General features: G+C 70.4%; 2 protein-coding genes across 2 annotated transcripts; both read left to right on the top strand.

The window, feature by feature from the left end:
• Window positions 1-360: 360 nt before the first annotated feature.
• LOC127463936 (inosine-5'-monophosphate dehydrogenase 1-like) lies at window positions 361-11330 on the top strand. Its single transcript, XM_051773960.1, has 12 exons — window positions 361-467; window positions 4234-4329; window positions 4767-4815; window positions 5164-5265; window positions 5857-5931; window positions 6644-6850; window positions 7390-7477; window positions 8037-8236; window positions 9222-9312; window positions 9743-9838; window positions 10474-10618; window positions 11126-11330. Exons 1-12 carry the CDS (start codon window positions 406-408, stop codon window positions 11328-11330), a joined length of 1416 nt encoding a protein of 471 aa, XP_051629920.1. The 5' UTR covers window positions 361-405.
• Window positions 11331-11359: 29 nt separating this feature from the next.
• LOC127463934 (inosine-5'-monophosphate dehydrogenase 1a-like) lies at window positions 11360-13840 on the top strand (the record flags this gene model as incomplete). Its single annotated transcript, XM_051773958.1, is given in 6 exon segments — window positions 11360-11487; window positions 11569-11652; window positions 12822-12838; window positions 13121-13161; window positions 13163-13201; window positions 13203-13840. Coding segments are annotated over 6 exon segments (330 nt in total), but the record flags the coding sequence as incomplete, so codon positions are not given.
• Between the last annotated feature and the right edge of the window lie 569 nt (window positions 13841-14409).

Below are 14409 nucleotides of genomic sequence, written 5' to 3'. Positions count from 1 at the left end.
CGTGCCGTGTTCCCACGCGTGTCCCTCCCCCGCCGTTTGGGAGGAGCTGGAAGGGCGACCCCCCCCCCTCCCGCTGCCCCCGGGGGGCTCAGGGGGGCTGGAGGGAGGGGACACACACACGAGCCCCCCGTGTCCCCCTCACCCCACGCCGACCCCCCCACGCCCCCCCCACGTGCCTCAGTTTCCCCCGTGTCGGGACCGAGCCCCCCCGGACGTGGGCGGAGCCGAGGGGGCGGCACCGCCCCCCCACCCCCCCACCCCCCCCACGCCACCGGGTCCCGCCGGCAGCGGCACCCACGGACCCCCCCGGCACCCACGGGACCCCCCCCGGCACCCACAGACCCCCCCGGCACCCACGGGACCCCCCCGGCACCCACGGGACCCCCAGGACCGCCCCCCCCCGCCATGGAAGCCCCTCCAGACCCTCTCGATGTGGGGGGGACCCCCGCGGGACACGGGGACGACAGGTAATGGCGGGGGGGCGTCACGGGGGGGCGTCCGGGGGGGGGGGGGCTGTGAGGGGTCAGTGCCGGGGGGGGCCATGGGGGTGTCTGTCCGTGCTTTGGGGGCCATGGGGGTGTCTGTCCGTGCCGGGGGGGGGCTGTGGGGGGTCAGTGCCGGGGGGGGGGCATGGGGGTGTCTGTCCGTGCCGGGGGGGGCTGTGGGGGGTCAGTGCCGGGGGGGGCCATGGAGGTGTCTGTCCGTGCCGGGGGGGGGCTGTGGGGGGTCAGTGCCGGGGGGGGCATGGGGGTGTCTGTCCGTGCCGGGGGGGGCTGTGCTGAGCGGCGGGGGCGGTCGGTGCCGGGGGGGAGCCCGGGGGGGCAGTGCCGGGGGGTGTCGGTGGGGCGGGCGGTCCGTGCCGGGGGGGTCCGTGGGCGGGGGTCCGTGCCGTGGGGTTGCCGAGGATGGGCTCCGTGTGCGCTCTGGGGGGGGGTCACCTGGGGACACGCGGGGTCACCTTGGCGGGGGGGTTGCCCTGGCGGGGGGGGGGTCCGCGCCTGCCCCTGCCTGCGCTGCCTGTACCTGCCTGCGGGGGGCACCTGCCGGGGCCTGGTACCGCTTTGGAGGGGCTCCCACCCCCGGGCGCAGCGTGGGGGTGTCCCCCCCACCTGCGGGGTGCGGGCAGGGGCAGGAGGGAGCACAGGCAGGGCAGGCAGGGGCAGGTGGAATTAGGCAGGTGCATTCAGGTGCAGGCAGGTGCGTTCAGGTACACTCAGGTGCGCTCAGGGGCAGGCAGGTGCACCCAGGTGCATCCAGGTGCAGGCAGGGGCTCAGGGAGGTGCATTCAGTACACTCAGGTGCACTCAGGTGCATTCAGCTGCATTCAGGTACTCTCAGGTACTCTCAGGTACTCTCAGGCACACTCAGGCACACTCAGGTGCGCTCAGGTGCACTCAGGTACTCTCAGGAACTCTCAGGCACACTCAGGTACCTTCAGGCACACTCAGGTGCGCTCTGGTACTCAGGTGCTCTCAGGTGCGCTCAGGTGCATTCAGGTACTCTCAGGCACACTCAGGTACTCTCAGGCACACTCAGGCACACTCAGGTGTGCTCAGGTGCATTCAGGTACTCTCAGGCACACTCAGGCACACTCAGGCACACTCAGGTACTCTCAGGCACACTCAGGCACACTCAGGTTCGCTCAGGTGCAGGTGAGGCTGTTTTGCCGCCGCCGTTCCCCGCGGGCTCATTAAGAGGTCGCACAAACAGCCCCGGCGGGGGGGGAAGGGGGGCAGTTGAGGGTCCCCAGGGTACCCCCGGGGCGGGGGAGGGGCACCCAAAATAGAGGGGGGCACCCCAAAACAGGGGCGGCACGGCACCCAAAATAGAGAGGGGCACCCCAAAACAGGGGCGGTACCCAAAATAGAGGGGGGCACCCCAAAAAAGGCCCCCAGGGCCTGGGTAGGAGAATGTACCCCCAAAAAGGGACATGTCCAAAAGAGGGGAGCGCCCAAAAGAAGGGGTGCCCCCAAAGCCAGAGGTACACCCAAAACAGAGGGGTGCCCCCAGAGCCGGGGGCGCCCCCCAACAGGAATGCCCCCAAAATAGAAAGGTACCCCCAACCCAGGGGTGCCCCAAAAACAGGGGCACCCCCGCAGCCCCCAAAATCGAGGGGTGCCCCCCCACTGGGGTGTCCCCCGAGCTGGGGGTGTGCCCAGAGCGAGGGGGTGCCCCCAGACAGGGTGTCCCCCAAGCCGGGGGTGCCCCCGAGCCCGGGGGTGCCCTCCCAGCCGGGGTGCTCACCGAACAAAGGGCGCTCCCCAAAAAGGGGTGCCCCGAACACGCTGGGGGCTCGGGGTGCCCCCCCGGCTGCCGGCGGTGGGCGGGGCTCGGGGCGTGCCCGTGGGCGTGCCCGTGGGCGGGGTTTGGAGGCCCCGCCCCCGCCCCGCCCTCCCCGGCGCTCAGCGCCATGGGCGAGGGGCAGCCCAGGTACGGGCGGGGCTACTGGGGGCACTGGGGCACACTGGGGGGCTGCGGGGGCACGGCCGCGGGCGGGGGGCGCCGGGGCGGGCACTGGGGGGCAGACGGGGCGGCAGCGGGGGGGTACTGGGGGATGGAAGGGCTGTACTGGGGGGTACTGGGAGGGACTGGGGCGGGGGGGCACTGGGAGGGACTGGGGCGTTACTGGGTCGGGGGGAGTGGCAGTGGGGGGTTACTGGAGGGTGGCGGGGCGGCAGTGGGGGGGTACTGGTTGGTTACTGGGGCGAGGAGGGGCAGCACTGGGGGGTACTGGTTGGTTACTGGGGCACGGGGGGTACTGGGTAAGGAGGGGGCAGCGGCGGGTGGTACTGGGGGCACTGGGACGTGCGGGGAGCAGCTGGAGGGGTTACTGGGGGATTACTGGGGCCTGGGGCGACGGCAGTGGGGCGTACTGGGAGTTACTGGGAGATGGAGGAGCAACAGTGGAGGGGCACTGGGGGGTTACTGGGGCCTGGGAGGGCAGCACTGGGGGGTTACTGGGAGGTTATTGAGGTGCGGGGGGGTCACCGGGTACTGGGTGGGCAGCGCTGGCGGGCACTGGGAGGCTACTGGGGCATGAGGGAGCAGCAGTGGGGGGGTATCGGGGAGTTACTGGGAGGTGGAGGGACAGCACTGGGAGGTACTGGAGGGGTACTGGGCTGTACTGGGGGAGGCTCCCGGCAGTCACTGGGGAATGTCGGGCAACAGTGGGGGGCGGGGGGGTTACAGAGGGTTACTGGGGGTGCAGGGGGAGTTACTGGAGAATGCGGGGGGTTACTGGGAGAGGTGCGGGGGAGGTTACTGGGAGCGCTGAGGCCGGGGCCAGGGCACTGGGGGGCGGGGTGGGGGTTACTGGGAGGCGCTGGGCAGGCTGGGAGGGGGGGGGGGGCTGCGGCGGCCAGTCCCGGCCTTGGCCACGCCCCGTGGGAAATGGCCACGCCCCCGGTCACGCCCAACCCACAACCGGGCACGCCCACGGCCACGCCCTGCGCTGGGGCCGCCTCGGGAACCGGGACCCCCCCGGAACCCCCCACTGGGAGAAGGACCCCCGGGGACTGGGATCTTCCCTCCTCGGAACCCCCCCGGGACGGGGAACCCCCGAACCCTTCAGGGACCCCCCCGAAAGAGGGGCCCCCTCGGGGACTCCCCCTCGGAGCGGCTCCTCCCGGGGGCTCCCCCGGGCACCGGAACGCCCAGCGAGCCCCGCCCGGCCAGCCCGGGGGGGGTCCCTGTGCTGGGGGGGGGGGGCCGGGACCCCCCGGGGGATGCGGGGCGGGGTCTCTGTCCCGGTGAGGGGTCCCGGGGGGGTCGGGGCTACCAGTCCTAGGTGAGGAGTGGGGGTCCGGTGCGGGTCCCAGGGGGTCCCAGTCGCGGGGGGCAGGGGGACAGTCCTGGGGAGGTTCCCGGTGTGGATGGGGGGCCCCGGGGGGGGTCTGGGTTGGGGTCTGGATCCCCAGTGCCAGCCCCCCCCAGCATGGCCATGGCGAGGGGACGGGGGTCCCGCTGAGAGCCCCCGTTCCCGGTGGGCTGGGGGTCCCAGGGGTGTCCGTGGGTGCCAGCGGAGTCTCGGGCGGGTCCCGGTGCCAGTCCCTGTTCCCGGTGGGGGTCCCGGTGCCAGCCGCCCCCAGCATGGCCGTGCCGGGGGTCCCTGGTGGGCTGGTGGGCTTGGGGGTTTTGGGGGGTCCCGGTGCCAGCCTCCCCCCAGCCTGGCTGTGCCGGGGGGTCCCGGGGGGTGCCGGGGTGTGTGGGGTCCCGGTGCCAGCCTCCCCCCAGCATGGCGCAGCAGCTGATCAGCGGGGCCGGGTACGTGCCCGAGGACGGACTGACGGCCCAGCAGCTCTTCGCCTGCGCCGACGGCCTCACCTACAAGTGCGGGTGACCCCTGACCCCCCCTCGGCACACCCCGACCCTCACGGGCACCCCCAGAGCCCCCCCAGGCACGACCTGGCACCCCCAGATGTCCCCCTGAGTCCACCTGACCTCCCCAGGCATCCCCAGACCCCCCAGGGAAGCCCCCACCCCCCCTCTGGCAACCCCAGGGACTCCCCTCAGGGACCCCCAGAGTCCATCCCAGACCTCCAGGCCCTACAGGAACTGCCCGACCCCCTCTGACAACCCCCCCAATCCCTTCAGGACCCCCAGACCCCACCCCAGGAACCCCCTGACCCCCCAGTGTGCCCCCTCCGGGTGCCTCTCCCCACCTCGGGTGCCTCCCCCACGGGTCCAGGGATCCCCTAAGGACCCCTGGGGGGGTCTGGGTCAATCTGGGGGGCCAGGAGGGTCCCAACCCTTCGTCCCCCCCGCAGTGACATCCTCATCCTCCCCGGCTACATCGACTTCACGGCTGATGAGGTGGTGAGTGACCTCCCTGAGCCCCCCCGGCCCGGGACCCCCTGGGTAACACCCCTGTGCCCCCCTTGTGCCACCCCACACCCCTCTGGGGTGACCTCATTCCCTCTTTGGCCCCCCTGTGATTTTGGGGTGGGGGATGCCCATGGGGGGGGATCTCAGCAGGTTTTGGGGTGCGGGGGGGTCAGAGGACCCCCAACCCGTGAGGCGTGGCCAGGGTGTGTGGGGTCCCTGCGTTTTTGGGGGCATGGGGGGACAGGGAGGGGCAGGGAGGGGCAGGGAGGGGTCCGGGGTGCCCCATTACCCCTCGGGGGGTTTCAGGGCAGGGTCAGGATTTTAGGGGTGCCCCCCCAGGACCTGACATCGGCTCTGACCAGAACCATCACCCTGAAGACCCCCCTGGTGTCGTCCCCCATGGACACGGTCACCGAGGGGGACATGGCCATCGCCATGGCTGTGAGTGGGGGGCACGGGGGGACACTGGGGGGGACACTGGGGGGACATGGTCACAGAGGGGGACATGGCCATCGCCATGGCTGTGAGTGGGGGGCACGGGGGGGCACAGGGGGGACACTGGGGGGACATGGTCACAGAGGGGGACATGGCCATCGCCATGGCTGTGAGTGGGGGGGACACTGGGGGGGACACTGGGGGTCACTGGGGGGACACGGTCACAGAGGGGGACATGGCCATCGCCATGGCTGTGAGTGGGGGGCATGGGGGGGACACTGGGGGGCATGGGGGGGACATGGGAGGGGAGGGCCCCCACAGAGGTGGGGGCATCTTGGGGAGGGGGAGGGGGCTCTGAGGGGGCATCCAGGGGTTTGGGGGTCTGGGCTAGGGGCAGCCCTGACAGACTGGGGGGAGGGGGCACCATGGGGGGCACGTGGGGGGAACTACGGGGGGGGCACAGTCCCAGAGGGGTGCAAGGGCAGACGGGGGGGCCGTGGCTGTGCGGGGCTGTCGCTCACCCGGCCGGGGGTCAGGAACCCGCTGCCCCCCCATAGCCCCCCCTTTGCCCTCTCCGTGCCCCCCGTGCCCCCCCAGCTGAACGGCGGCATCGGCATCATCCACCACAACTGCACCCCCGAGTTCCAGGCCAGCGAGGTGCGCAAGGTCAAGGTAAGGGGGGTCCCCACCCCGTGACATCCCCCTCGCACCCCCCTGTCCCCCCCCGTGCCCCGGCGCCCCCGAGGAAGCTGCCACTGGTGACCAGCAACGATGAGCCTGTGGCTGTCACCACCCCCATCCTTGGGGTGCCCCTCATCCCCCTGTTCCCGGGGGTGCCCCCCGGTGACCCCCCCCCATCCTTGGGGTGCCCCTCATCCCCCTGTTCCCGGGGGTGCCCCCCGGTGACCCCCCCCCATCCTTGGGGTCCCCCTGGTCCCCCTGTTCCCGGGAGTGCCCCCCGGTGACCCCCCCCATCCTTGGGGTCCCCCTGGTCCCCCTGTTCCCGGGAGTGCCCCCCGGTGACCCCCCCCATCCTTGGGGTCTCCCTGGTCCCCCTGTTCCCGGGAGTGCCCCCCGGTGACCCCCCCCATCCTTGGGGTCCCCCTGGTCCCCCTGTTCCCGGGAGTGCCCCCCGGTGACCCCCCCCATCCTTGGGGTCCCCCTGGTCCCCCTGTTCCCGGGGGTGCCCCTCGGTGACCCCCCCATCCTTGGGGTCCCCCTGGTCCCCCTGTTCCTGGGGGTACCCCCCAGTGACCCCCCCCATCCTTGGGGTCCCCCCTCGTCCTCCTGTTCCTGGGGTGCCCCCCGGTGACCCCCCCCATCCTTGGGGTCCCCCTCGTCCCCCTGTTCCCGGGGTGCCCCCCGGTGACCCCCGTGCCCGCAGCGGTTCGAGCAGGGGTTCATCACGGAGCCGCTGGTGATGAGCCCGGCGCACACCGTGGGGGACGTGTGGGACGCCAAGGCCCGGCTCGGCTTCTCGGGGGTCCCCGTCACCCACTCGGGCCGCCTGGGGGGGCGGCTCGAGGGCATCGTCACCTCCCGGGACATCGACTTCCTGCGGGAGCGGGACAGGGGCACCCCCCTGGCTGAGGTGCGTGGGGGGCACAGGGGGGCAGGGAGGGACAGCAGTGGGGCACGTGGGGCAGTGGGACGGGAAGGGGCGGAGGGTGGTGGGATGTGGGGCAGGGGGGCTGCCGGGGCGGCCCCGGGTCCCCCGGGGCTTGTGACAGTGACAGTGCCGGTGACAGTGCCAGTGACTGTGTCTGTGACAGTGCCAGTCCCCATGACAGCAGCAATGGAAATGACAGTGCCGGTGACACACAGTGACAGTGCCGGTGACAGTGCTGGTGGCAGTGCCAGTGTCAGGGACAGTGCCAGGGACAATGAAAGTGCTGGTGACAGTGGCAGTGCTGGTGACAGTGGCAGTGCTGGTGCCAGTACCAGTACAGGTGACAGTGCCAGTGACAGACAGTGTCAGTACTAGTGCTGGTACCAGTGGCAGTGCCCATGACAGTGACAGTGGCAGTGACAATGACAGTGACAATGACAGTGACGGTGCCCATGACAGTGACAGTGACAGTGCCCATGACAGTGCCTGTGACGATGACATGCAGGTCCCTGTGTCCCCAGGTGATGACCAAGCGCAGGGACCTGGTGGTGGCCCCGGCTGGTGTCACCCTCAAAGAGGCCAATGAGATCCTGCAGCGCAGCAAGAAGGGTGAGGGGGGCACCTGTCACCCCCCTGGGGTCACACCTGTCACCATGGGCACCCCATGTGGGCACCTCCATCACCCTGTCCTGGGGGTCACCTCTGTGTCACCCTGACCCCACCCCTTGGGGTCACCTTCACATCCCCCTGACCTGGGGGACACCTCAGTGTCACCATGGGGGGTACCTTCGTGTCACCCTGTCCCCAGCCCTGGGGTCACCTCATCCTGGTCCCTGGGGTCACCTCCCTGGGGGTCACGTCCGTGTCCCTCCATCCCTGTCCCTGGGGTCACCTTCATGTCCCTGTGTCCCTGCCATCCTCTCCATGTCCCCCATCTCTTGGAGTCTCCTCCACAGTGCCCTGTCCCTGGGGTCTCCTCCACAGTCCCCCTGTCCCTTGGGGTCTCCTTCCACATCACCCCATCCCCGGGGCCACCTCTATGATGCCCTGTCACCGTCCCTCGGGGTCACCTCCGCGTTCCTCCACCCCGATCCCCGGAGTCCCCTCCGTGTCCCCGTGGCCTCCCCCGTGCCCCCCGCCCCGGGTGACCCCGGGGGTGTCCCCGCAGGGAAGCTGCCGATCGTGAACAGCCGGGACGAGCTCGTGGCCCTCATGGCCCGCACGGACCTGAAGAAGAACCGGGAGCACCCGGCGGCCTCCAAGGACGGGCGGAAGCAGCTCCGGGTCGGCGCCGCCATCGGCACCCGCGAGGACGACAAGTACCGGCTGGACCTGCTCGTGCAGGCGGGCGCCGACCTCGTGGTGCTGGTGGGTGCCCCCGGAGCAGGGGGACCCCAGGAACGGGGGGCCTGGAAATGGGGGACCCCAAAACAGGGGGGCCTGGAAATGGAGGAGCCCAGAAATGAGGGGTCTGGAAATGGGGGACCCCAGAAATGAGGGGTCTGGAAATGGGGGACCCCAGAAACCAGGGGAGCCTGGAAATGGGGGACCCCAGAAACCAGGGGGGCCTGGAAATGGGGGACCCCAGAAATGAGGGGTCTGGAAACGGGGGACCCCAGGAATAGGGGATCCTGGAAGTGAGGGACCCCAGAAATGGGGGGCCTGGAAATGGGGGACCCCAGAAACAGGGGGGCTTAGAAATGGGGGACCCCAGGAACAGGGGGGCCTGGAGATGGGGAATCCCAGAAATGGGGGGCCTGAAAGTGAGGGACCCCGGAAACCAGGGGGGCTGGAAATGGGGGACCCCAGAAACCAGGGGGGCTGGAGGGATGAGGGCGGGGATGGAGCTGCTGCGGCAGGCAGGCGTGGATCTCGTGGTGCTGGTGGGTGCATCTCAAAACGGAGGGACCCCAAAACTGGAGGGGCCTGGAAATAGGGAACCCCAAAGCCAGGGGTGCTGGAGGGGTCAGGATGGGGACAGGGAGGGGGCTGGTGCCGCTGGTGCAGGGGGGGATGACCTCATTGTGCTGGTGGGTGTGGGGGGACCCCAAAAACTGATGGACCTCAAAAACTGGGGAGGGATAGAGGGGGGGGGATGGAGGGGTGGGGATGAAGCTGCTGGTGCACACAGGGACCAACCTGGTGGTGCTGGTGGGTGTGGCAGGGCACCCCGAAAACTGGGGGGACTGGGGCGGCTGGGGAGTTTTAGGGGGGCGCAGGGGACACCCCCAAATCGTGTGAGGTGACTGGGGCCCCCCTCACCTGGGAGTGGGCACCCCTCCTGCTCGCTGTGCCCCAACCTGCTGCTCCCCACTTCCCCCCCAACCCCTGTGCCCCAAACCCGGCCCCCCAGGACTCGTCGCAGGGGAACTCGCGGTACCAGCTCAGCATGATCCGCTACATCAAGGCCAAGTACCCCGAGCTGCAGGTCGTGGGGGGCAATGGTGAGACCCCACAACAGGGGGGGCACTGGGGGCACCTTGGGCTGCAGGTCATGGGGGGCAACAGTGAGTGGGGGAAACGAGGGGGCCCCAAAATGGCTGTGGGGGAAATGGGGGCAGGATTGAGGTGGCCGGGGGCAGGATCTGGGGAGGATGGGGCAGCATTTGGAGTACCCCCCCCGCCAGTGGTGGGACAGGATTCGGGATGCCCTGGGCAGCGTTGGGGGGCCATTTTAGGAGTGCCATTTTGGGGTGCCCCCCTGCAGTGATGAGGCAGGTTTTGGGGGGCCCTGGGGCAGGATTTGGGGTGCCCCCCTGCAGTGTTGGGGTGGGATTTGGGGGCAGGGCAGGGTTTGGGGTGCCCCCCTGCAGTGTTGGGGTGGGATTTGGGGGCGGGGCAGGGTTTGGGGTGCCATTTTTGGGGTCCCCCCAGTGGTGACGGCGGCCCAGGCCAAGAACCTGATCGACGCGGGGGTGGACGCGCTGCGGGTGGGGATGGGCAGCGGCTCCATCTGCATCACCCAGGAAGGTGGGTGGCACCGGCCCGGGACCCCCACAACCCTCCCTAAGGCCCCCCTGACCCCCCCGGATCCCCGTTGATCCTCGGATCCCCCAAACCCCTCAGGACTCCCTGACCCCCCACACCCTGGGAACCCCAGACTTCCCAACCCCCCCGCGTGGCACTGGGACCCCCTGACCCACCCTGGCACCCCAGGACCCCCTGGACCCTCAGGACCCCCTGGACCCCCCGACCCACCCTGGACCCCCAGGAGCCCCTGAACCCCCAGCACCTCTGGTGCCCTGGGAACCCCCAGACTGCCAGGGTGGCACCGGGACCCCCTGGCCTCTGACATGACACAGGCACCCCCTGGCACGCCCCAGCCCCCCCTGTGGTGTCCCTGCCTCTGCCATCCCTGTCCCTTCTGGTGTGTCCCTGTCCCTCGTGTGTCCCTGTCCCTGCTGTCCCCATGTCCCTGTCCCCGCTGTCCCGGTGTCCCTGTCCCTGCTGTCCCCACGTCCCTGTCCCCGCTGTCCCCGTGTCCCTGTCCCCGCTGTCCCCGTGTCCCTGTCCCCGCTGTGCCGGTGTCCCTGTCCCCGCTGTCCCCATGTCCCTGTCCCCACTGTCCCCGTGTCCCTGTCCCTCTGACGGTGCCCTGCCCGCAGTGCTGGCGTGTGGCCGTGCCCAGGCCACGGCCGTGTACCGCGTGGCCGAGTACGCGCGGCGCTTCGGCGTCCCCGTCATCGCCGACGGCGGCATCCGCAGCCCCGGGCACGCCGTCAAGGCCCTGGCACTGGGGGGCCTCCACCGGTGAGGGGGCCCGGGGGGCACAGGGGGGGCCCGGGGGGCAAGAGAGGGCACCCACAGGGGCAAATGGGTCACCTGGGGGGGGCAAAGGGGGGGCACCCAGCAGCTGGGGGGACACCTGGCACCCAAGGGGGGCATCCTGAGGGGGTCTCACCGGCCCCAACCCATTCTGGGGGGGGTCTCGTGGTCTTTAGCCCACACTGGTGTCAACCCTAGGGGTCCCATGGGCCTCCAGCCCATAGTGGTGGGGGTCTCATGGTTGCCCGCCCATACTGGTGATGGTTCTACCATGGGGGTCCCGTGCCCACCACCATATCCTGGTGCCTCCCATGGGGATGCCACATCCCCCAGCCCACCCTGGTGATGGTCCCACACCCCCAGCCCACCCTGGTGATGGTCCCACATCCCCCAGCCCACCCTGGTGATGGTCCCACACCCCCAGACCACCCTGGAGGGTGTTTCATGGCCCCTGCCCCTTGCCCGGGGGGTCCCTGACGGGTGCCCCCGCAGTGATGATGGGGTCCCTGCTGGCGGCCACCACGGAGGCGCCGGGCGAGTTCTTCTACTCGGAGGGGGTGCGGCTGAAGCAGTACCGGGGCATGGGGTCCCTGGACGCCATGGAGCAGGGCCCCGGCAGCCAGAAACGCTACTTCAGGTACCCGGGGGGCTCCCTGGGGGGGTTCCCGGCCCCCGGCCGCCCCCCAGCCCTGTGTGACCCCCCCGCAGCGAAGGGGGACCCGGTGAAGGTGGCGCAGGGGGGTGTCGGGCTCGGTGCAGGACAAGGGCTCCATCCACAAGTTCGTGCCGTACCTGCTGGCCGGGCTCCAGCACGGCTGCCAGGACCTGGGGGCTCGCAGCCTCTCGGCGCTCAGGTGGGTGCAGGGGGGGTCGGGCGGGGCCGTGGGGGGCTCCCCGGCCCCACAGCGACCCCCCAGCGACCCCCCCCCCCCCAGGTCCATGATGTACGCGGGGGAGCTGAAGTTCGAGCGCAGGACGTTGGCGGCGCAGGTCGAGGGGGGGGTGCACGGGCTGCACTCGTGAGTGGGGAACGGGGGGGCTTTGGGAGGGTTCGGGGGAGGTTTTGGGGGCTGTGGGGGTTTTGGGGGTGCTGGGGGGTTAGAGAGGCTGAGGGTGTTTGGGGGTCAGTGGGTAACGGGGCCTGTGAGGTGGTTTGGGAGTGCTGGAGGGGACGTGTTGAGATTGGGGGTGGTTGGGATTTTGAGGGTGCTGGGGTGGGTTTTGGGGAGGCTGGAGATGGTTGCGGGTTCTGGGGGTGGTTTTGGGGGTGCTGGGGTGGGTTCTGGGCAGGGCTGTGGGCAGTTGGGGATCCTGGGGGGATTTTGGGGTGCTGGGTGTTGGAGGGGGCTGGGGGAGGTTTGGGCACAAGGCCCCACTTCAGAGGTCCAGGGGCTCCCAGTTACCCCAGTTTGGGGGGCACCCAGTTACCCAGTGCTGGGGGCAGGGCTTGTGTGGGGGTGGGGCTGGAGGGAGGGTCTCCCTTGGGACCCTTGATGGTTGGCCAACTTGGGGGGCGCTGCGATTGGCTGGTTGAGGTGCTGCTGGGCTGTGATTGGCTCACCAAGGCACTGGTGGGCTGTGATTGGCTGGTGGAGGCGCAGGTTGTCTGTGATTGGCTGGCTGAGGTGCTGATTGGTTAACCAGGAGGGTGGTTGGCTGCGATTGGTTAACCAGAAGGGTGGTTGGCTGCGATTGGTTGACCGTGTTGGTGATTGGCTGCGATTGGTCAACTGCTTGAGCTGCTGATTGATTAATTGTTGGTTGGCTGCTTAGCTGACCAGGACACTGATTGGTTGGCTGGTGGCTGGCCAAGATGCTGATTGGCTGGTTGAAGTGCTGGTTGGCTGTCATTGGTCGGCTGGTTGGTTGGCCAGGGCTCTGATTGGCTGGACACGGGGTGAGCAGGGCTCTGATTGGCCAGGAGCTGCCAGCCCATCTGGGACTGGAACGGGGGGCAGTGGGACCATCCCAGGGTCGGGTGGGGTTGGGTGGGGTCAGGAGGGCACAGGTGGGCACAGGTGACCCCAGGGCCGGGAGCTCTGGGATCAGGGTGGGGTTTGAGGGGTCCCCGCCCAGGGTGGGGGTCTGGGGGGGCTCCTGTGCCGGGGAGGGGCCAGGGTGGAGGTGCCTGTGCTGGGGTGTCCGGGGTGCCCCCCATAACCCCCCCCTCTCTCCCCCCACGCCGCAGCTTCACGGTCCTGCCATGTGAGTACCTGCTCACCTTCCCCGGTTTGGGGGGGCTCTTGTTGGGGGGGGGATCCCCCTCTATCCCCCCGGATGGAGCTGGGGGGTTTGGGGGGCAGGGGGGGCACCCCCAGCCCCGGATGGGATCTGATGTGGTGCCGGTGGGGGGGGGGGGGGGCAGGGGGGTTTGTGGGTTCCCCCGAGGGGGGATTTGAGGGTGCCACACCCCCAGGTGAGGGTTGGGGTTTCCCCCCCAGGTGATGTTGGGGGGTCCCCGCCTCTGACCCCCCTGTGCCCCCCCAGTGACGAGAGGTGGCTGCACTGAGGAGGGGCCCCCCCCGGGCCGGCGCCCCCCGCCCGGAGCCCGCGGGGACCCCCCCGGCCCCCCCGACACCGTCGCTGCTAATGCTGCACCAGGACCCCCAAAATGGAGGGGCCCTCAACCCCCCCCCGCCCCGAGCACAGGGGGGTGTGGGGACCCACAAACCCTCCTGGAATTGGGGGTACGGGGAACCCCCAAAACCCCCCCGGGGCACCACAGCCCATGGAAATGGGGGGGGCAGGGATCCCCAAAACCCCCCCCGGGCACCACGAGGCCGCAGGGACCCCACAAACCCCTCTGGACATGGAGGTTCAGGGACCCCACAAAATCCCCCAGAAATGGGGTGCGGGGACCACCCCAAGCCCCGTGGGGACCCCCCCAAACCCTCCCTGGCACTGCAGAGCTTGGGGAGGGGGGTGTCCCTCTGTCCCCCCAGAGCGGGGATGGGGGGACCCCCCGAGCACCAAGGGGACCCCCCAAGCACCAAGGGGATGCCCCAGCACCGAGGGGACCTCCCAGCGTTCGGGGGGGACCCCACAGCACCCCGGGGACCCCACAAAGGCCTGTGGCCCCCCAGGGCGGGGGGACCCCCGACTCGCTGTATCCAGGGGTCAATAAAGTCACGGAGCATCGGAGCCTCTTGGGGTGGCCCTGGGCCTGCTCTGGCCCTGCCCCTGGGCCTGGTCCTGCCCCTGTCCCTGGTCCTGTCTTTGTCCCCATCCCTGTCCATGGTCCTGCCCCTGTCCTTGTGCCTATCCCTGGCCCTGGCCCTGTCCGTGCCCGCTGTCTGTGCCCGCTGTCTGTGCCCGCTGTCCGTGCCCCCTGTCCGTGCCCGCTGGCCGTGCCCCCTGTCCGTACCCCCTGTCCGTGCCCCCTGTCCGTGCCCGCTGTCCGTGCCCGCTGTCCGTGCCCACTGTCCGTGCCCCCTGTCCGTGCCCCCTGTCCGTGCCCGCTGGCCGTGCCCGCTGTCCCATCCCTGTGCCCTCCCTGTCCCTGCTGGTGGCACAGGGCGCACACGTGTGACGGGGGGTGGCACACACACGGCACGGGGTGACACACGTGCACGTGTGCCAGAGGTTGGCACACGCATGTGGCACAGGGTGGCACACATGGCAGGGCCTGGCACGGCCCGGGGACAGCCCTGTCACCCTGGGCACAGCCGGGCGGGGGCCGCGCACCCGGCCACGCGTTTGCACCCCACGGTGTCCCCCCCACGTCCCCTCCGTGTCCCCCCCGGGCTCTGTGGGGGACCCCAGGGCTCGGGTGGCAC

Source organism: Manacus candei, unplaced genomic scaffold, assembly GCF_025592945.1.
Source record: "Manacus candei isolate 608988 ecotype Guabito, Panama unplaced genomic scaffold, ASM2559294v1 h1tg000182l, whole genome shotgun sequence".
In the NCBI taxonomy this organism is placed as follows: domain Eukaryota; kingdom Metazoa; phylum Chordata; class Aves; order Passeriformes; family Pipridae; genus Manacus; species Manacus candei.
The sequence above is the reverse complement of the archived record's forward strand: the minus strand, read 5'-3'. Positions and strand labels throughout refer to the sequence as shown.